Here is a 23133-nt window from a genome sequence, read left to right as displayed (position 1 = left end):
CCGATGGATGAAACGGGGCTTATGGCCTGGTGTAATGCATGTTAATGTGACGGGCACCGTGAAATGCGCCGGGGATTATTTATCCGAAAACATTTGTATTCTTCTGTTGGAGAACGGCTGATCCCGGATAGCTGAGCACTAATCCTTCTCTCCGTTAATTAAAAAGGAGTCGAGAGCTGAGGAACTGCTGTTTTTTCACGTAATCATTTTTGCTCGAGCTTTGCCATCTGTTGGAGTTTAAGTTTGACAGCAGATTGTGTTCTGTGGTTATTTAAACCTGGCTGAAGGATATCATCTCCAATACAGAGACGAGTTGGGTCAGATGCCAAGTGTCAGATAAATAGTATTCATACTGGACAAAAACTATTCGGTTTGCTGGTCTTAGCAAGGTTTGCGATGTCTCCCAGTCATCTGTCATTTGGCCATGCTGGTTTCCAGTTGGTTTAGCTGGTTGGCACACTGGACTCCCTGACCAGCTGGCAAGTGCACCAAACCAATTTAAAACCAAATAAAGACCGTTCTGGTTTGTGGTCAGCTATAAAGTTCTCTCGTCAGGGATCTACGGTCGTCAATATGTATTTCATTTAGGCCTACAAAACAATATGCAAACAATAAACTCGTAATTCTCTCTCTCTTTCTCTCTCTCTCTCTCTTTCTCTCTCTCTTTCTCTCTCTCTCTCTCTCTGCGCGTTCTCCGATTATGTTCGTCTATAAAAATTGGTTTTAGTCAAGAGGATTATCATTGAAAAATGTAGATTAAATTTTTGAAAACATGTGTCACTCGATCAGAAGACACAATTCGGCGTTGTCTCATCAAAACAGTAACTTCAACAATTCATAATCTTATGTCCATACGCACGCACGCACGCACACACATATATCCTGCGAAGGATCACATACAAAAATATGTCAGTGTTAATATCACACTACTAAAAAACTTAGGAGTTTATCCAGCCACTTCCGTGCTGACTATGCAAGTTGCGTAATTTAACCCCTTGTGTTCTTCACAGTTTTTCCCTCGTGGTTTTCCATCATGAATGTCTTTTCATCTGACATACATGTGTTTGATTTTGTTAACTAATAGTTTTGTTGTTTTTAGTTACCAATTATATTGACCGTTTTTATTCATGTGTAGGCTACTATATATCTGGGTCCTAAGAGTGTAATTAGGTCTGTATACAAAATGGCAAAACACGTTTATGTTTATATTTACTAAATATAAGCATATGCTTTTATCATTAGAGTCGTAGAGGGATGCTGGTTACTCACGCACACATACATATATATATATTTTCATTGACAAAACATAGGCAAATATAAAAACTTCATGGTGGAATTCACAAATGCCTTAGGAGCAAATATTAGTATGCAAAAACTTATAACCTATGCGTTCTATAGCTAAGGAACAAAAAAAACTTCAAACATGCCAATATTTTTTTATTTGGGGAGGGGGGTGTACAGCAAAATAATAGATTACATGTATTAATTCGGATAGTTTGTTAATCCTTTGCGCGCCTGGTAGTTCGCGAGTTACAGAAATAATTGCTGTATGTTCTAATGTCACCGTCCACCAATACGATGCCTCCCCCCACACACATCACCTCCCTCCCTCCCAAGACTCACACAGTACTCAAAGCGTCTAACACACTGGAAAATCAAAGCGCGCTGCTCTCATGCTGACACACTGTCTGTGCCGCTCGAGGTGCACGACACTAGGGGACTCAAATTTGCTATGAATGTCAACGTTTTTAATCAATATATGAACTTTTTAAATCTATTTATTGAATCTTGCAATATAAGTCGGTCCTGTGTTAGTATTCTTTACAAATTTGAGTTTTTAAGTACAACTCAACATGTTTCAGCGCCTTTTTAGCTGCTGAGAATTTCTGCTTTGGAGAAAATGGACTGGAGACTTTCGAGGAGGCGCTGGACGTTGACCGGGCAGGTTGTCTGTCTGCTTCTGTGTGCGTGCGCACTGGACCGGGTTTTGGCGCAGATCCGGTATTCAATTCCCGAGGAGCTGGAACACGGGGCTTTTGTTGGGAATATAGCCGAAGACTTGGGCTTAGACGTGGCTAAATTATCTTCAAGGAGATTTCGGATTGTGTCCGGGGCAAGAAAACAATATTTAGAGGTGAATTTGGAGAATGGAATTTTGTTTATGAATGAAAAGATTGACCGCGAGGAGCTCTGTGAACAAAGTCCTGTTTGTTTTTTACACTTGCAAGTTGTTATTGAGAACCCTTTGGAATTGTACCGGGTTGAAGTTGAAATCTTAGACGTAAATGATAACGCTCCCAGTTTCCCGTGGAGCGAGTTTAATTTGGAGATCACGGAGTCCGCTGCGCCGGGCTCCCGGTTCCCATTGGAGAGCGCGCAGGATTTTGATGTGGGTTCCAACTCTCTGCGCTCGTACTTGCTGAGCTCAAATCAACACTTTGCGCTGGACATTCAGACCCGTAACGACGGCAGCAAATTCGCCGAACTCGTTCTACAGGCGCCGCTAGACCGGGAGAAACAAAAGGCGCACGAGATGGTGCTCACGGCCGTGGACGGTGGATCACCTTTGCGCTCGGGCACGGCACAGATTACTGTCACTGTGCTGGATGCCAACGACAACGTACCTGTATTTGACCGGTCTGTATACCGGGTCAGCTTGGTAGAGAATGCGCCGAGAGGCACGCTCGTGCTCAAACTAAACGCCACCGACCTGGACGAAGGAGCAAACGGTGAGATTACATATTCGTTCAGCGGGCACGCGCCTCTGAAGGTGCGAGAGCTGTTCAGCGTGGACTCTCATTCAGGTGAGATTCGGGTGAAAGGAATAGTGGACTACGAAAGGGCCAGCGTTTACGAGCTTTACGTTCAGGCGAAAGACAAGGGTCCTTCAGCCGTGGCTGTGCACTGTAAAGTACTGGTCGATATTCTAGACGTGAACGACAATGCGCCCGAGGTCATATTAACCTCTGTGTCAACACCTGTTCAAGAGGATGCGCCACCGGGCACGGTGATAGCTGTGATAAGTGTAATGGACCGTGACTCTGGAGAGAACGGGGCCGTCGATTGCCAGGTTCCCGGTAACGCGCCTTTCCAGCTGCACTCTTCTTTCAAAAACTATTACACACTTGTAACCAGCGAGTTTCTCGACAGAGAATCTGTGGCCGAGTACAACATCACCCTAACTGCGCGAGATCTGGGCTCACCGCCGCTGTCCACCAGGAAAACGATTCTGGTTCAAGTGTCTGATATTAATGACAATCCACCTCGTTTTATTCAGCCGTCTTATACGGTATATGTGACCGAGAATAACGCCCCGGGCGCATCCATTTGCTCGGTGACGGCAGTCGATCAGGACTCTAACCAAAATGCTTATTTGTCCTACTCCATACTGGAGGGTCAGATTCAGGGCATGCCCGTGTCCACGTACGTCTCAATCAATTCTGATAACGGGAACATCTACGCGCTTCGCTCTTTTGATTACGAGCAGCTCAGAAACTTCCAGATCCGCGTACAGGCGCAGGACGCGGGCTTCCCTCCGCTTAGCAGCAACGTGACTGTCAACGTTTTTGTTTTGGATCAAAATGACAACGCACCGGTCATCCTATCCCCGTTACCGAAAAACGGCACCGTAGCTATTGAGATGGTGCCCAGATCAGTGGACGCGGGGTACCTTGTGGCCAAAATCACGGCACTAGACGCGGACGCAGGGCAAAACTCGCGCCTCTCATATCAAGTGCTTCAGGCGACCGATCCGGGACTGTTCAGCGTCGCGTTATACACCGGCGAGATAAGGACGATCCGCCGCTTTGTGGACAAAGACGCCATCAGGCACAGACTTGTTATACTTGTCAAGGACAACGGGCAGCCTCCGCTCTCGGCTACCGTGTCCATCATTTTGTCGGTGGTGGACAGCGTGCCGGAGTCCCTGTCCGACTTTGGCGACCTCTCGCTCAGCCCCCAGCCCCCGTCTAATCTAGCCCTATATTTAATCGTGTCATTGAGCACAGTCTCGCTCATCTTCCTCGTGGTCATAATCGTTTTGGCGGCTGTGAAATGCTACAAGGATCGAGACTCCCTCAGCGGTTACGCGCTGTCATCGCTCAGCGCCGCTTGCTGCAGCTTTGAACCAGAGCCGCCTACCGATGTTTTTAAGAAGTCTAACCTTAATCTACAGATCTCCACTGGCGCGAAAGTACCTACGAACTGCGTGGAGGTAAATAGTAATCCTGGAAATCTTTCTCAAGCTTACTGCTACAAAGTGTGTTTGACACCCGAATCTGCAAAGAGCGACTTTACGTTTCTTAAGCCTTGCAGTCCCAGTACGCCGAGAAATAACGCGACGAAAGGAGCGGGTAACCTGGCGCTGAGCTCCCAGAGCCGCTGCTCATCCGTGAATAACGGAGCGACAACACCGAACGAGGTAAAACTACATCTGCCTTTATGCTCGCCTCTCTCCTCCCTCCCTTGAATCTGTCAGTTAATGTTTATTTGTTAGAATTACTTTTTATTAGAACAATAAACTCCGACACACGTCTCATATTTGTAAAATAGATTGCTTATATCGATTATTTTGAAATATTCAAAGTAAAACGGAAGGGTATTGAATTTTATGACATATGATGCCATCAATGACCTTGATTAAGATGCGCGTAAGGACGAAAACATCCTCCCTGGCGACCTCACAATGCATGTTTTTTCCCTCCATTCCAGTATTCTCTGTTAAAATATATATTTTGAATTAAACGTTTTTTTTACAAGTACGCAGAAAAATTATTGCATTTAGTTTTTCTGTAGTTTAATGCATTTAACTTATTCTGTATAAACCCAAACAATCCCGAGGGTTTACATTTAGTTTCCCTATCTTCTCTGTTTTATGAAGGCCCAACCTGTAAACTGTTTATCAAGGACACACACACATGGACACTACAAGCTAATTATACACAAAGGCACACGGACGCGGACTAGTTTGATCCATAATGGTGCAGGGAAATGGAAGCATTAGGAAGAGAGCATGGGCCGATGGAGACGTGTCGCGCCTGTAGATTCGGTCAAGTTGCCCTCGTAGAATGACAACCAAGGATGAAGAGGTTGTGTGTGTGCGTGTGTTACAGAGTGATTCTGTTAATATCCACTAGGTGGAAACGTCAATCTGAGAACTGTAAGCGTGCTAGCATCAGTTATCGTTCAGTAGTCAGGGTGACCTATTGGAGAGCGAAGTGTCACCTTGCATTGGGTCAGTGAACTTCACCAACTTCATATCGTATGTGAAGAATAAAATCGAAATAAATTAACGAGGGAGTTAAAGTCAGCGATGTCCTTAGACTTCATGGCCTTAAAGTATCAAATCGAATATTCATGAAAGCCTCTTTTGTACCCCTGATGTCGTCTCCTGCAGGTCACTGGCCAGCATATTTCAAAAAGGCAAATTCTGCCCTTGAGGGTTTGAGTTCGGCTCAAAGAGATGCAGAGCTCTTTATGCAACCACTGGTGGAAAGAGGCTATCGGGCAGATCTTACACAGGATTTCATTTGGGAATATATTAAAGCTCCAAACTTCTTTATAAATTCACCGGAGGAAACCGTGGAAAATGCAAACGCACGGTGGTTTCTAAAATAAAACACGAATTCAAATTAAATTTGAAATCGTCGGACAGTTAAATGCGTTTTCGAAATTAATTTCCTTCCCTCTGCGGCTGCCTTTGAAGATTAAAATCGTGTGTCGGTTTTATAATTATATACGGGAGGTATTTTGAAAAACGGATCTAATAATAAGCTTACATGCGCTCTCCTTATAAAAGTCTCTGAGCGAATTAATAGAGCGTGGAATCCATACTCTCTCTCTCTCTCTCTCTCTCTCTCTCTCTCTCTCTCTCTCTCTGACATGGAATAAATAACTCCCCCATTTTCCTCCTCGTCCACCCCCGCGCGTCTCGTCTCAGAGGATGAAAGAGACACCGTGACACTGGAGTCATCGGTCCAATCTCATCAGCTCCGATAGAAATAACGTGTAATTCACACTTTTGTCCACATGGAGGCTTAGAGTATTCCTGTTATGTGTAATGAATATTAGGATAAATCCCGGCAGATAAGCACAATGCAGTCATTTATAGTCTTTAAAGTTACTATAAAGTCTTAAAGATATATAAACTTTATTTATTCATATTTTTAATTTCATTTTTTGCTTTATGTCTGTTGCAGCTGAAGCAAGCAAACACAGACTGGGCACTCATGAGGAACCAAACATCTTCTCTTAAAAGGTAAACCACACACTTTTCTATTCATCTCATTTGGTTTTATATGAGGTAATATTATTTTCTATCCTATAACCATAACCAAAAACTACACCTCATAAAACATTTATACATTTTCATTATGAGGATATATCACAGGCTTCTGTTTTTATATAGGCTATTTATATAATGCATTTGCAGATGCATTCATACAGAGTGACATACAGTGCAATCAATCTATACATTTTTTATTTCAACATAAAAGTAGGTTCCCTGGGATCAACCCGCTGACCTTTATGCAATGCTTTACCAAAAAGGTTGACTTCTGATAACTTTTAAAAAGGTCCTAGTATGTATTTATTGGTACATTTGAGGTACCAATATGCACATTTTAGGTACAAAACTGTACACTGTAAAAATGCAGCATTTTTGTCAAATCAACATAACTTGTTAAAGGTATAGTTCACCCAAAAATTAATATTCTGTCATCATTTACTCAACCTCATGTTGTTCTGTATGAGTTTTTTATTTTATTTTGGAAGAACACAAAAGCAGATATTTTGATAAATGATGGTAAGCACGCAGCTGATTGTAACCAATTGACTTCCATAGTAGAAAAAAGTATGGTTATTGTATAATATTGTATTATTATATAATCATTATTGTGATAAATGATGAAGATATCTTGATAAATGATGGTAAGCACAAAGTTAATGGTACTCATTGAATTCCATCAAATTTGTTTTTCCTACTATGGAAGTCAATGGTTACAATCAGCTGTGTGTTTACCATAATTTATCAAAATATCTTCTTTTGTATTCATCAGAAAAAAAGAAATTCATAGAGGTTTGGAACAACATAAGGATGAGAAAATTATGACAGAATTTTAATTTTTTGGGTGAACAATTCCTTTACATAAAATATAATATATTCCTTTACATAAAAAAATAAGTTAAACCACTTCAACTAGTTATGTCAAGGTCAAACCTTAAAATAGTAGGTTAAATTGACTTGCAAAACCAAGTTGTTTTAACTTCATTATTCATTTTTGTACCTTATTTTACCTTTTTTTCTGAGAGTACACGTGGGCTACAGGAACACTGTATGCACCATAAACTATACATACACAATTTGAATGACTGCCCGCTGCTCTATCTTGCAGTACTTGGCAATTATGTCACTATCCCTTTATTTTGTTCATGCTGTTGGTTGTCAGCATCATGTTTTTCACTTGTTGTGCAGTTAAAATGTCATGCCGGTATGCCACAGGTAGTCTTATGTCCCACAGGTAGTCTTATGTTTCTTTATTTGTTTGTAGTTGCAACTCTACACACATGGATGGCACTTTAATGCGAAAGGCCATGCAGGCAGAACCAGAAAATTATAGTCAAATGGCTACAGGACAGTACTGGACCTGGGGAACCCGATCGAGAGGTGAGGTTGCACATCACTTAAATTAGACTTAATCATTTTGATCTTTAGTATCCAGTCGGTCTGCACCGGTTCACTAACATCATGTTGCTGAAATATTTACAAAAAATCTAAACTATCCAAAGCATTTTAACACTGAAAATGTGAATATTTTCTGTATTAAAGTGCCAGAGTTTGATAATGAATATAGAAGTTGATACACTTTTAATAATAATAAAAAAAAACAGTTTTAAAGGACTTTGCAATGTTACACAAATCTAAATATAGGATCCCTCGTGTATGTGCAGCGATTACTGGAGATATTTATTTCATACTCATTAAAGACAATGAATTAAACAAAACACTGATTGCATTTTAATGGATTTCCAGTAGGATCATAAAGCTTCTAATAAATATTCCACATGAATAGTTTCACTCGTATTTCTCTGTACCTACAGAGTACCGGATGAATTCTCCAGCACGTGGGGTTTCTCAGAGAGTGTGGACCCCTCATTACACTCCACCACACAATCCCACCCATCATCTTCAACAGCAGGCCACGGCGCAGGTCCCCGCGCACCCTCCACCGGACTACCAGCACAACGTCTATATCCCCGGCACGCCATCCGGCTTCTGTACCCTTCGCCCAAGCTATCGCAGTGAACTCGATGTCCACAACTCATTCTCCACCTTTGGAAAGAAACGTAGGTTCATCTCCCCCAACAGTTTTGACCCCGGCGATGATACAGGGACAGAGGTCATCAATAATGACTTGTATAATGAATAAAAGAACTTGAGTTCTGATGGTGAAAGAGAGGACAAGTGATGAAACGATGGAGAAAAAGAGGAGCGTGACTCATTATTATGACCAAAGCATAGCACTCATCCTCTGAGCCTCAGATGATGCCCTCTGACCACCTGCAGATGCTCTATACTTTCTAATGCATTTTGCACACAATAGAGCACTTGTGGAAATTGAAATCATATAGTTCAACTGCAGCACAACTTTATTTTGATCAGTATGCTAGGGAACAAAATCATGAAAGGGGTTTGCACGATCTGCAGATTTAAACCTTTTTAAAGGGACGCTCCACTTTTTTTGAAAATATGCTCATTTTCCAGCTCCCCTAGAGTTTGATTTTTACCATTTTGGAATGCATTCAGCTGATCTCCCGGTCTGGCGCTACCACATTTAGCATAGCTTAACACAATCCATTGAATCTGATTGGACCATTGGCATCGCACTCAAAAATAAGCAAAGAGTTTGGATATTTTTCCTATTTAAAATGTGTACTAAGACCGACCGAAAATTAAAAGTTGCTATTTTCTAGGCAGATATGACTAGGAACTATACTCTCATTCTGGCGTAATAATCAAGGACTTCGCTGCTGTAACATGGCTGCAGGAGGCGCAATGATATTACGCAGTGCCCCAAAATAGTCTCCTGGTATGGAAAGTTCCTAAGGGGACTATTTTCGGGCGCTGCGTAATATCATTGTGGAAAAATGTCTCTTTGGTTGTTTTTGAGTGGGATGCTGGTGGTCTAATCAGATTCAATAGCACTAAGAGTGGTACCGCCGGACCCGGAGATCGGCTGAATGGGTTCCAAAACTGGAAAAATTATATGTTTAACTGGAAAATGAGCATATTTTCAAAAAGAGTGTCTTTAAGCTTAAAAAAAGCAACTGATTCATGAGTGCACTCGTAAAAAAGTACAAAAGTTGTCACCGGAACCGTACTTTTTAGAACAGTCCTAATATGTACCATTTTGGTACAGATATGTACCTCTAAGGTACCAATGTGTGTCATGTGTGTGGCTAGTCATGTCAAAATAAGTTTTCGGTGTATCATGAAAACCTATATGCATCGCATGTCATGTCAAAATACGTGCCAGCTGCATACACATTGAAAGGGTTCACTTAACACTAAACTCTGACACTGCAAAGTGTACTATTTGAAAGGTACCACCCCAATGAGAACTTTTGTATCCTCTTATACCTTGTTTTATCTAAGAGTGCCGGATCGTATATCCCGCTTTGTTTCTGCTGTAAATTCTAGTTATTACTACAAAACGCTAATCACAAAACTTGAATTAAAACCAATCTGGGCTTTTTGAACAGCTTCACATGCAGAGACCAACAAGCCATCTTCTAAATGTCCCTTGCACTGGTCTGTTATTGTGGTATCATCTATGTCAAATTAACCCGCCTGAAAGCGAGACATAAAACTCAAACTCTAGTTGTCATCTTCTGTAAATGAGAGATTCTTAGCCAGAATAAGCAGCTGGGTTAGACTTTGCTGCAAGTCAAAGGACTATGTAAGACTCCTCATAATGGGATGGACAGAAGGCCAAACGTCAGTGATGTCACAGTGTGGTCAGCACTAACAAACAATGTGCACTTTTCAATTCTCACTTGTGTTTGTAGTACATTTACAGACCTAGATAATCAGGATGGACATCATGTCAGGAGTTATTTAGTTAAACTGAGCCTGTTGTTTTGGACTAGATCATCTGTCTGATATTTTTGATAATATACGTAGCTTAAAGGAACTTTGATTCATTTATACTACTCAGAGTGGAGAGAAGCAGAGATTGACTACTTGTTTCTTTGTCCTGTTATTTTAGTGATAGAACAAAGCTTCATGTGTTTTTCGTTGCTGTTTTTGTAATGAAGTGTGATTGCTTGGCTTGGTTATGCCAGGCCCACTAAAGCAGCAAATAAAGGAGAGGTGCCAGGCCTGATATCTAATGCAGTCCTTAATATCATGATAATTCTATTTTCTTACTATTACTTTGACAATCATTTCAGCCAAAATGTGATCATTATCATGCCTTTCACGTGTGCTTATAAATGAACACAATGGTGAAATGTATTATTTATCTGTACATGAATACTGCAGAGGAACCATTAAAATTTGCTTTATGCACATCACTGCCTCATGAAGAAAGAAGATCAGGATATGGACATCATTCTTAATGTGTACATAAAATATAAAAATAAATATTTTTTCTGAATTAAATATTTTGCGTTGTTTATTGAATATTGACTGAAGTTGCACTGAAAAAACTGTTTTTGAACTGATCAAATAGGCTGTATTCACATTACTGCACAGTATAATCCACAAATTCTTTCTGCTGTACAAAAGATGATTTATATCTGAAAATGGTTCTCCAGACTATAAATGGGTAAGAAAGAAATGGTTCTTTAAAGAAGGGGAACCATGAATTGTTATTCTATAACAATCACTATCAAAAACTCCTTAAGCACCTTTATTTTATAGTGTCTGCATTGATGAAGTACTCAAAACTGAGGTAAAAAAAAGAGACTAATATCACTGAAAAGTTTATAGTTGCCCTGAATTAACCTTCTTAAGTAAGGTTAATCCAGCCTGTCATGCACAGATCAGGAACAAATCAGACCTTATTGCACATTTTGCCTAAACTGTGCATAGTACTGTACAAGAAGTGGACCAAGTGCAGTATTCTTGTATGCATAGACACTTTAATGTCCTCCTGTAGAGCTTAGCAAAGCATTGCGTCAGCAGCGCAAAAGGTCATTGGTTCAAACCCAGGAAATCACACTGATACAAAATGTATACATTGTAATGCAATGTAAGGTGCGTCTGCCTAATGCGTAAATGTAGTGTAAATAGCTTGTAAATCCTTATTAAACACACACTATTCAGTAGGCAGCAACTATAAGCTCCTGTAATTACTTTGTAATGCTGATGAATATATAATATGGGCTTGTTAACCTACATTGTATTGTCTTAATTCATTTTGAGTCTTGAGAAAAGGACAAAGGAAAACATGTCCCATGCATTTCTCTTCTCCGCAGAGCACATATGCAAATTAGCTTTCTTACATTTACCAAGGAGAACAGCAGCGTGTCATTACCTAAACAAACACAAAACTCATTCGTCTAAATATCACTTTAATTAAAGACCGGGTGGCAACTCCTGGAAATGCCGCACCTGGACGCAATCACTCTCGTGCCCTTTCCGTTTTCATTTCCCGGGGACACGAGTTGAGAATGTCAATAGATTAGTATCACAGCTCGAGAGGGCTAATTATCTCTGCCGCGTGTCTTTTCCGATTACAAACGTTAATGAAGAAACGGTCTCCGTGGCGCTAACACACTTCTCTAAATCGAAGTTCATCTCTCCGAGGACCCGCAACCCGGAGGTGAGGAGATGAGCAATTTCGACATGTCTCCCTCCTGACTGCAGATCAGACATTAGACATTACAGACACACATTCCAACAATGGCAGCTTTAATACAGCAGCGTAGCGAACTTTGCTCATAAATATTAATTACGCAACGTGACGTTCGCCTGTCTGTTTCACATGATTGGCTGAGCAGCTATATGGAAACACCTACATATGTAGATCTACTGTACATACACAATTTATGTTAGTTTATCTATATTACATGTTAAATGCAATATTATTTGGAAAAACGCGTCTGCTAAAATAATAAACGCAATGTAATTTATAGTGGTTTTAATTATTCATGCCACAATCACGATAAACTGTGCACATTACTTGTACTGTTTATCTGACTGTTTTATAAACTATTAGAATCTGACCTTTGACTTCTAACCCAGTGCTTTACAGTTTGACCTTGAAGGATAATGGCTTCCTTGCTGATGTTTCTATGACAACTTCAGTCTCTGATGTTTATCCTCCGGTTTGGTTCGAAATGTTATAATCTGTAATCATTATTACAGTCTGCCTGATTTTCTTGAAATAAATTGTAAATAGTCTAATGAACTGGTGTGTGTTGAACGTCTCGAGTTCTGCGCAAGTGCGCATGCGCCTGGTTTGAAGCATACCAGCCGGCTGCCACTACGCTAAGGTAAAGGAAAAGTTTGTTTTTAAATGTCAAATGTCACCTTTTGTAAAATTTTTATAAAGCCCTTAAAACATTTCCGCTTTATAGGTTTTGTGTGACGTATCATCCTGTTTACGCACCACTAATCCACGATACAGGTGCTAAACTTTGAGGTATATGCAGTTTCATTAATTTAAATTCACAACTTTTACACAATAAACTAATCACTTTAAGTGAATATATCCGAACTGTAGGACGATAAAGTGTTTGGTCATACACTTATATTTCGAAATGTTGCCGGTCTTATGCTCAGATTTAGGATATGTCCCACCTTAACCCGGAAATCCAAATCCAACTTTATGGGGTGGTTTCCTGGACAGGGATTAGACTAATCCTAGACTAAAATAAATGTAAGAGCTGTCCAAACTGCAAACAACTTGCACTGACATATCTTAAAATACATCAGTGCCCTTTGTTTTGCCTTAAAATTCACACAGGTAATGTTTCAGTAATGCATGCTTGTTAAAACTAGTTATATTTCCTAATTAAACTAAGGCCTAGTCCTCGTTTAAACTAATCCCTGTCTGGGAAACCACCCTTATATGATCTTAATTATTGTAGAAAAACTGTCATGTAGAAAAACATGTCAACAACTAGGAACTGATAGCTAGGTTTGAAAATATGTTTACACTAAGCCTCAAGTACAATGATAATGAAATAAAAACAATGTAAATTCAATTATTCAAAATGCTGACTGCAAATACACATCAGGGGAAACTGTTGACATCTATGATATTTTTCTTAATTGTGCGGCCCTTGCAAGATCTTTTCATATGCATTTGTGCATAATGCAAGACTGGTTAAAAGAAGGATTTTGGATGAATGAATGTGTCGATTTCTATCTATTATAGACATATGCACAATGTCCCACCTTTACTAGAGTAGTATTGAATTATTTGTGTTTAAATAGAGTTTTCTAGCTGGTGTTACAACAACCCACCAATGACGTACGTTGTAACAATTGCACTTACGTCACTCTCTATGTAATTGTACGAGAATGGTAGATCCACAAATGTTTATTTGTAGCAGATTGTTCAAGTAAATTAAATGAGATGTACAGCAGGGATACCGTTGTTTGTCATTTCCTTCCTCTGTGTCTGCCCATGGAAGTGTCTGGGTTTTGCGCAGTGAGCCTTCTTAAATAATTGGCATAACCACTTATGTTAAATGGATGGTTCACCCAGAAATTAAAATTCTGTCTTCTTTTACTTACCCTCAAGTTGTTCCAAACCCAAATGTGAGATATTTTAATAAAACCTGAGAGGAGATCAAAGAGAGTTTTTTTTTTAATTAATCCATGCAAATGAACAATTTAATTCAAGTTTTCTGAAGATACTGTACGATCGTTTTATATGATGAACTTGTTTTTTTCAACTAAATCTGTGATGTGAGATCCAATAAGGTTTATTTTAGGCTGCCACATGTTCTGGCTTTCATGTTTACTGTATTTGATGTGCCGTGTGTGTGTGAATAAATTAATTCTGTTAATTGAACTTCAGCTGTAAAGAGATCACATAGAAGATTTGGATTAAACCACATTTATGATCTTTATATTATTCTACACTTTCAGAATTAAAGGTACAAAAGCTCTCACTGGGGTGGTACCCTCTCAAAAAGTATACATTTTTACCTAAAGAGTGCATATTGGTACCTCAAAGGTACATATATCTACCTCAATGGTGCATTTTTTTCAAGGGGTACCTTTGTGCCTTTATTTCTGACAGCGCATGGACTTTCATAGGAGGTTTCATTAAAAATATCTTCATTTGTGTTTTAAAGAACAACATACAGTGAATAACTGATTTTACTTTCAGTGTACAGTTAATCAAACCACAAACATAATTTGACACTAAACCTTTCCTCAGTCTATATTCAAAGTAAAATCATAAAGAAATTAATACAAAAGTTTACTTGTATGTAATAATTATGCTAAATTATTTCAAGCAAATGAATGAACAAATCAAATACATAAAATATACCAGAAAATGTTTATCTCTTAATGTTTGTAGACATGGATTAGTTTGTGATTAGTCTCTCATTCATTCATTCATTCATTCATTCATTCATTCATTGGGGATGTTGCTTATGGCTCCTCACAGTCATCACTGACAGTAACGCAAGTCCAATTCATGACCAGTGTCTTTAATTCTCATGTCATCGCTGGGACATTGCTCAAGCTGTTCAAGTTAGTTTTACTCAGTTTGAGATTACGGGGTGGTTTCCCTGACAGGATTTATAGCTTAAGCCAGTACTAGGCATAGTCATATTTCATAACAAATATGCCTTACTAAAAAACACTTGTGTGCATTTTGAGTTAAAAGACATGGCATTGATGTATTTTATTTCTTTCTTTATTATTATTTACATCATTCCAGCATCTATGGCTATATTCATGGTGAGACAGTTAATTCATACACAAGTTTATTCAGACAAGTAAATCCAGACACAGGTTGGGGGAGGGACAATTTGGCATCTCCAATTTGCCTAACTTGCATGTTTTTGGCCTGTGGGAGGAAACCGGAGTACCCGGAATAAACCCACGCTGACACAGGGAGAACATGCAAACTTCACACAGAAAGGCCACCTGACTAGCCAGGGCTCATCTTAATTAAAGGCACTCTTAAAGTGATTTTTTAATCTGTTATCTTATTAGGGTTTACAGCGTATCTCCCAAAGTTTAAATAAAATTCTTGTAAAGTGCACTGGTAATTTAAATCTTCCAAAAATTATTCAGAAGTTCAACTAATTGCACTCAATATAAACACAATCTGTGATACATTTAAAATCTGTTACATATAATATCAATTTAGCGAGTCGAAAACATTACAGTTAACTTACATTTGAAAAGTATGTTCTTTGCATAAGTACACTTTATCAAAGTATACTAAACTGCACTTTATTCCACAAGCTTAGCCTATATCAATGAAGTGAAAGTTTACTCTTTAATCCTTTAACATTCTTGTGACTTTAAAACCTTAAAATGGAGACCATTGAAAACCCATGTTGTGAAGACAATAACATTAACAAAGTTAAACAACATGTTGAAAAGTAGAAAAGAGTAGGCTAATAAAGAGAATGAAATGAATATTCAATATACAACTAATAAACTAAACGTAGTAAAGAAGAAAATAAATGAAATACAAAGGACACAAAGGAACTCCATCATTCTTTAACATATGCTTTATTTGAACATTTTAGTTAAACAGAGAATGTGTGAACTTAAGAGACAGACAGTCAGAATTGTAAAGTGAGAAACCTGTTTTATACAGTCTATGGGAGAAACATTTTCTTAAAACGCCACTAGAGGTCGACTGCACCACATCAACATCCAGAAAGAGTTAAATATTAAATGTAAAAGGAATTATAGTAAATTGAACTGGATCATTAAATTAAAATAGTTGTATATAAATATAACAGAAACAAACTTATACAAATGCATGTAACTATACTTTTTATAAGATTTATAAGATGTTTTTCTCTGTTAAAACCCAGCTACAGTCATTTTTTTGTAATTTATATAAAATTATCCTAAATAGTGTAAACAACATTCTGTAAAAATATAACCTTGATATATTTAATATACTAAGTAAGATCATGTCAAATCTATGTGAAATCAATGATTAAAATCAAGCTTTGATGCTCATTTATCTCATCGTAAGGGCTGAATTTCACAGACAGGGTCACATAAATGCTTTGAGTTAAAAAGTCTGACCCAAGACAGATAGTGTTGGTTAAGATCAATAAGATGATCAAATCTGAATGACTGTTAGTTATTTCTGAAGTAGGTCACACTTGAATGTGAAATATTAGAGTATAAATAAAGTGGATGTACTTTGATATTAATTATAATAAAGTGAGTTTTTTGTTATTTTTCGAGATGCTGTTATTAAACTTTTGTTCTGCTTTTGGTGTAGGATGATATTTAAAATTAATAATTTGCAGAGGTACAGCAGGAAACATATGAAGGACTTTCCTGAAAGTTATTAACCCATCAGATTTCCAGTGCTGTCAGACTCTTACTCATCTCGATGACACCTGGGACAGAAAGAGAGTTTGAGAAAACATCAAAGTTTTTAATGCATCAAATTTAATGCAATTGGACCAACTTAAAAACTTGAGTTTTTATGTCCTTGAGTTAACTCAGAAATTTACTTTGATGAAGTTATCTAAATATTTTAATTTAATTTTACTTTATTTTATTATATTCAATTAAAAGAAACCATAACACTGGTCAAGTAACTATTCAAACAGCTTCCGATGAATGCTTTGTTATTAGCAGCACATCATGGTGAGGATCAACAAGCATACTTAAATTACAAACAATTGTAAATACAAAATATAACTTACAGAGACAACATCATAAAACTAAAACTCACAAGCATTAAAATAGTAATTATTTTTTTAAATCTTTACCACCGAATTAAACATGCTTTAGTGCATGATGGGAACTTTTAGGGCTGGTTTTCCGGACAGGGATTCTAGTTCTAGACTAAAATAAATGTAAGAGCTGTCCAAAGTGAAAATATCTTGCACTGACATATCCTAAAATACATCAGTGCCCTAAAAACCACCCCTCGAGCTCTTGATTTATGTAAAATTCAGCACCTCCGTCTTGGACAGCAACTTAGAGAAGATTATTCAATTGTCGCTGTCCGGACCTGTGGTGCTGAATATTTTATATTCTTTTGCATGGTCTTATTTTAAACTTTTCCATTTTCTCTTTAATATATATCATCACTGTATAAAATGTTCTGAACTGTGTTATGTTTACCTTACATAAAATGTGTTCAATGTATTTTTACTCCATTTCTTGATTTAGGTGCTTTAGATATACTGTATGAACCCCCTCTCTGAACATCTTCTGGCTCATCATTGCCTTAGCGTGTCGCTGTTGGCCACTAAATGGCATGAGATTTTTTTGAAGTGTCGTTATTACAGTCCACAAACCCTGTGTTACTGAGAACAGCAGCATTTTCTGCAGAAGCACGTTAAAGGAATTATACGTTATAGGTTTTCATCTGAAAAAGATATTGAAAATAACTGTTGAGGAGAAACACGTCTATCTGACTAATCTTATAAGAGTGATTTACTGTATTCTTAGGATGTCCATGATGAAGGCAGATATTCGATGGATTCTGTATTTCTTTGTACTTTGCAAGATGGCTTGGTCTGTGACGCGATATTCTATACCAGAGGAGATGGAGCGCGGGTCGGTTGTTGCAAATCTAGCCGCTGATTTGGGACTGGATATTAGTGGACTAGCACAGCGAGAGGTAAAACTTGATATTTTCCATAATAAGAAATATCTTGATGTTAATAAAAAGACTGGTGAGCTAACTGTTGTAGAGAAAATCGACAGGGAATATTTGTGTCCTGCAAAAACCACAACGTGCTTTCTAAAGTTAGACTTAATCATTGAAAGCCCATTGCGAATATTTAATATTGAACTGGGCATCACAGACATCAACGACAATGCGCCTCATTTTCGACGAGACAAAATTGAATTGGATGTCTCAGAGTCCGCATCACCCGGGGAGAGATTCTCTTTGCCTAACGCCTTTGACCCGGACGTTGGTGCTAATACTGTTAAGACCTATAAACTAAGTAAAAGCGATCACTTTAATGTTGATATACATTCTGGAAGTGACGGAACAAAATATGTCGATTTGGTTCTAACGAAGGCTCTAGACAGGGAGGAGAAAGCCATTCATAATCTAATACTAACTGCAATTGATGGCGGAGTCCCTGCGCGCTCTGGCACAGCTAGTATTATTGTGCGCGTTCAGGACACAAATGACAACGCCCCTCAGTTCGACCAGGCAGTTTATTCTCTTAACATTAGTGAAAATTCTCCAGTTGGCACTCTCGTTATTAAATTAAACGCATCTGATACTGATGAAGGCTTAAACGCACAACTTACATATTCATTTACCCTTTATACTTCTGAGAAAACGCAAGAGATGTTCTCTTTGAATGCAAACACAGGCGATATAGCAGTAAAGGGCACTATTGATTATGAAGATATGAAAATATTTGAGATGTTCGTTGAGGCTAAAGACAACGGCCCCGTCCCACTTGCAGGTCAGTGCCGAGTAACGGTGTATGTCACTGATATGAATGATAACTATCCTGAAATAGCAATAAAATCTCTTAAGAATACTGTGGACGAAAACATCCCAGTCGGCTTTGTTATAGCTTTGGTGGCTGTTAGTGACAGAGATACGGGGGAAAACGGAAAAGTGAATCTGACAATGAACAGGCTGTTGCCGTTTGTTTTAAATAAATCATCGGATAATCTTTACGAATTATTGGTATCAAAACCTTTAGATCGTGAAATGGTCCCGGAATACGAGATCACGTTGATTGTGACTGATGGAGGGAACCCCCCCTTATATGATAATGAAACTATAACGGTGCATTTGCTGGATGTGAATGATAACGCGCCACAATTCCCTCAGTCTTTCTACACGATACCTGTTATGGAGAATAACGCACCTGGAGCTTTACTTGGCGCTTTGAATGCTATAGACCCAGATCTTCATGAAAATCAATATCTAGTTTATTTCATAATAGAGAAGGAAATAGTGAACACCTCCATGTCCATGCTATTCTCCATTAATCCAGAGAACGGTAATCTTTACGCGCTAAAGACGTTTGATTATGAGATAGAGAAGGAGTTTCTTTTTCACATCGAGGCCCGAGACTCTGGTGTCCCTGCGCTCAGCAGTAACGTGACCGTTCACATTATTATCATGGATCAGAACGACAACACGCCTGTTATAGTGTCTCCATGGCGCGCGCACGGCTCTGTGGTTGAGGAAAAGATCCCGAGATCCACCGATAAGGGAACTCTGATATCCAAAGTCATTGCGATAGACTCTGATTCAGTGCACAACTCACGAATCACGTACCAGTTTCTTCAGAACACTGATGCTACGTTATTCAGCTTGGATCAGTACAACGGAGAGATTCGGACCATGAGAATGTTCAGCTACAGAGACTCGCGTCACCAGCGGCTGGTGGTGATCGCCAAGGACAACGGAGAGCCCGCGCTCTCCGCTACAGTCACCATCAAACTGTCTACGGTGGAGACCGCACTTAAATCTTATGCTGACATGACTGAGGTGCCTTTGGAATATGACATCTTCTCCGACTTAAATCTGTATCTGGTGATCGGACTGGGTTCAGTGTCATTTCTGTTACTCATCACCATTTTGGTCACCATCGTTCTCAAGTGTCAGAAACCGAAGCCCAGTAAAGCGGCTCCTTCTTGCAGGAACAGTGTTATCAGTGAGAGGAACTCGACCATCGCGGACTCCACTTTGGTTTCTAACGATGCCTACTGGTACAGTTTATTTCTAGCGGAGACGAGGAAAGGAAAGCTGGTGGTTAGACAGCCTGTACCAAAGGGCGCAAGATACATCGTGTCAAGTATACCGAGGAGCACCGGAATGACTGAGACCAGCGACTCTGCTGCATCTACTCTACAGGTAATAAAAACTTAATTTAAATAACATTTAAATGATAACTTCACATTCTAAGGGCCGGTCTTGTCTGTCAGCGTGTTGGTATAAAAAACAAGGGTTTCCAGACTGACGAATAAAATTATTCTTATATAACAAAGTTTATTTTAAAAATAGTACCTTTATGCAAATAAGGCTTTTTTCCTCTATATTTTCTATTTTGATGGTTACAGCATTTTTTCTGGATGCGTGTAGTCACCTACAAATTCAGATAAAAATTACAGTAGACCTAATTTACTATATTTACTCTTTTGAAGTAGGCCTATTAGGTATTCTGTATGTTTCATACATTTCTATACTGTTTTATTTATGTCCCTAATGTATGGGTTAATGTGTCTTTACTGTACAGTTGCTTTGCAATAGTGAAAAAATATGAAAAGTGCTATAGAAATTTATTATTGAATATTTTGCTTCGTGTAGTGCGCGTTCACACTAAAAGTCGCTGAGCGTCGCTGTGCTCTAACAAAATGCTTTTGGTCATATGAATCAGTGACGCCATGACAGATTTTCAGGGAAAGATATCACACAAAGACGCCAGCAAGAGCAGGAGCATTGTAGAATCTGTTACTCATTCCGCTGCCTGTTTAGGATCAGGAGTGATACAACGATCTTAAACGTTAAAGAATGGAGAGATACACAAAGTCACAGTTATGGAGGTATGTATGGATACTTATATTCTCCGTTGTGTTGGACATATCACGCGCTGTAACGCATTATTCCATTCCTGAAGAAATGGAGGAAGGATCCATTGTTGCAAATTTAGCGTCAGATTTGGGACTGGACGTGAAAACACTTAGCAAACGAAAAATGAGACTCGATATCATATCTAACAAAAAATATTTTGATGTAAATAAAGAGACAGGTGAGCTCTACATATTAGAAAAGATGGATAGAGAAAATCTCTGTACAAGTAAAACAGCCGCAACATGTTTTATCAAAATGGAGGTGATACTCGAGAGTCCTGTTCGAATATTTAACATTGAAATTGAAATTGTGGATATAAATGATAATGCACCGCAGTTTCGGAGAGAGAAAATTAATCTGGATGTATCAGAATCCACTGCAGCCGGAGAGAGATTCTCGCTCAGTAATGCGGTAGACCCTGACATTGGCTCGAATTCTATTAAAACCTATTACTTGAGTAAGAGTGAACATTTTGATATTGAAATACAAACAGGGAGAGACGGTTCAAAATTTGCTGATTTAATTCTAAAAAATCCATTAGACAGAGAAGAACAAGCTTTACATAATCTGATACTCACTGCTGTGGATGGAGGGGTCCCTGCGCGCTCCGGCACAGCTAGCATTATTGTGCGCGTACTGGACACGAATGACAACGCCCCTCAATTCGATGAAGACAGTTATACTATACATTTAACAGAAAACTCGCCGATTGGAAGCCTCGTCGTTAAATTAAATGCAACAGATAAAGACGAGGGCTCAAATTCAGATATAATTTACTCTTATAGTCTTTACACATCTGAGAAAACACAGCAGACATTCAGTCTGAATCCTGACAATGGAGAAATCAGAGTGAAAGAAATTATAAATTACGAGGATTTCAGGATATACGACATGGAAATTATAGCAACAGATAAAGGAGTCAATAGTCTCTCTGGAAAGTGTAAAGTAAAGATTTTAGTCACAGATATGAATGACAATCATCCTGAAATATCTATAAAATCATTGTCTAGTCCAGTGAAAGAGGATATACCTGTAAATACAGTAATTGCAGTTGTTAGTGTGAGTGATAAAGATTCAGATGAAAATGGACAGGTAGATATTCATATTTCTGATCATTTACCTTTTGCTCTTAAAGAATCATCTGATAATTATTATGAGTTAATAGTTTCAGAACCGTTAGACCGAGAAAAAAGCGCAGAATATGACATCACTATTACTGTGACTGACAGGGGCAACCCACCGTTATCTGATAATGAAACTATAACTTTAGAGCTACTGGATGTTAACGACAATGTTCCTCAGTTCCCTCAGTCGTTCTACAAGATACCTGTTACGGAGAATAACCCACCAGGAGCTTTACTGAGCTCTTTAACTGCCATAGACCCAGATCTCCATGAAAATCAATATCTAGTTTATTTTATAATAGAGAAGGAAATAGTGAACACATCTATGTCCATGCTATTCTCCATCAATCCAGAGAACGGTAATCTTTACGCGCTAAAAACGTTTGATTATGAGATAGAGAAGGAGTTTCTTTTCCACATCGAGGCCCGAGACTCTGGTGTCCCTCCGCTCAGCAGTAACGTGACCGTTCACATTATTATCATGGATCAGAACGACAACACGCCCGTTATAGTGTCTCCATGGCGCGCGCACGGCTCTGTGGTTGAGGAAAAGATCCCGAGGTCCACTGATAAAGGAACTCTGATATCCAAAGTCATTGCGATAGACTCTGATTCAGTGCACAACTCACGAATCACGTACCAGTTTCTCCAGAACACTGACGCTACGTTATTCAGCTTGGATCAGTACAACGGAGAGATTCGTACCATGAGAATGTTCAGCTACAGAGACTCGCGTCACCAGCGGCTGGTGGTGATCGCCAAGGACAACGGAGAGCCCGCGCTCTCTGCTACAGTCACCATCAAACTGTCTACGGTGGAGACCGCCCTTAAATCCTATGCTGACATGACTGAGGTGCCTTTGGAATATGACATCTTCTCAGATTTAAACCTGTATCTGGTGATCGGACTGGGCTCGGTATCATTTCTGTTACTCATCACCATTTTGGTCACCATCGTTCTCAAGTGTCAGAAACCGAAGCCCAGTAAAGCGGCTCCTTCCTGCAGGAACAGTGTTATCAGTGAGAGGAACTCGACCATCGCAGACTCCACTTTGGTCTCCAACGATGCTTACTGGTACAGTTTATTTCTAGCGGAGACGAGGAAAGGAAAGCTGGTGGTTAGACAGCCTGTACCGAAGGGCGCGAGATACATCGTTTCCAGTATACCGAGGAGCACCGGAATGACTGAGACCAGCGACTCTGCTGCATCTACTCTACAGGTAATAACAACCCACGCCAATATACTATGAATATTAGATTAACCTTAAT

The 23133-nt window shown here is 39.1% G+C and overlaps 2 protein-coding genes and 1 long non-coding RNA gene across 4 annotated transcripts in view; 2 read left to right on the top strand and 1 right to left on the bottom strand.

The window, feature by feature from the left end:
- The first annotated feature begins 1617 nt into the window (after window positions 1-1617).
- Window positions 1618-8738, top strand: LOC129421777 (protocadherin gamma-A6). 2 transcript variants are annotated; one of them, XM_055177314.2, is made up of 5 exons: window positions 1618-4213; window positions 4307-4420; window positions 6198-6256; window positions 7548-7663; window positions 8098-8738. In XM_055177314.2, exons 1-5 carry the CDS (start codon window positions 1901-1903, stop codon window positions 8424-8426), a joined length of 2931 nt encoding a protein of 976 aa, XP_055033289.1. In that variant the 5' UTR covers window positions 1618-1900; the 3' UTR covers window positions 8427-8738. The 2 variants fall into 2 exon arrangements, with proteins under 2 accessions (XP_055033289.1, XP_055033288.1); XM_055177313.2 differs by having other exon boundaries at window positions 1619-4420.
- Window positions 8739-15696: 6958 nt separating this feature from the next.
- Window positions 15697-23133, bottom strand: part of LOC129421799 (uncharacterized) — a 95060-nt gene continuing 87623 nt past the window's right edge. The window contains exon 4 of the long non-coding RNA XR_008637168.2: window positions 15697-16569. This is a non-coding gene — a long non-coding RNA (uncharacterized lncRNA). The remainder of the gene's footprint in view (window positions 16570-23133) is intronic.
- LOC141350071 (protocadherin alpha-C2-like) lies at window positions 20616-23129 on the top strand. Its single transcript, XM_073854480.1, has one exon. The coding sequence runs from the start codon at window positions 20682-20684 to the stop codon at window positions 23112-23114; it is 2433 nt and encodes an 810-aa protein (XP_073710581.1). The 5' UTR covers window positions 20616-20681; the 3' UTR covers window positions 23115-23129.

This window comes from Misgurnus anguillicaudatus, chromosome 16, assembly GCF_027580225.2.
Source record: "Misgurnus anguillicaudatus chromosome 16, ASM2758022v2, whole genome shotgun sequence".
NCBI lineage: Eukaryota > Metazoa > Chordata > Actinopteri > Cypriniformes > Cobitidae > Misgurnus > Misgurnus anguillicaudatus.
This window is presented reverse-complemented; position numbering and strand designations above follow the sequence as displayed.

Excerpts from the sequence above, each read along its gene's own strand:
- LOC141350071 (XM_073854480.1), top strand. The coding sequence starts at position 20,682 with ATGGAGAGATACACAAAGTCACAGTTATGGAGGTATGTATGGATACTT.
- LOC129421777 (XM_055177313.2), top strand. The coding sequence starts at position 1,901 with ATGGACTGGAGACTTTCGAGGAGGCGCTGGACGTTGACCGGGCAGGTT. Across the intron at positions 4,421-6,197 it reads GAGCGACAACACCGAACGAG|CTGAAGCAAGCAAACACAGA; the intron begins GTAAAACTACAT and ends TGTCTGTTGCAG. Across the intron at positions 7,664-8,097 it reads CTGGGGAACCCGATCGAGAG|AGTACCGGATGAATTCTCCA; the intron begins GTGAGGTTGCAC and ends CTGTACCTACAG.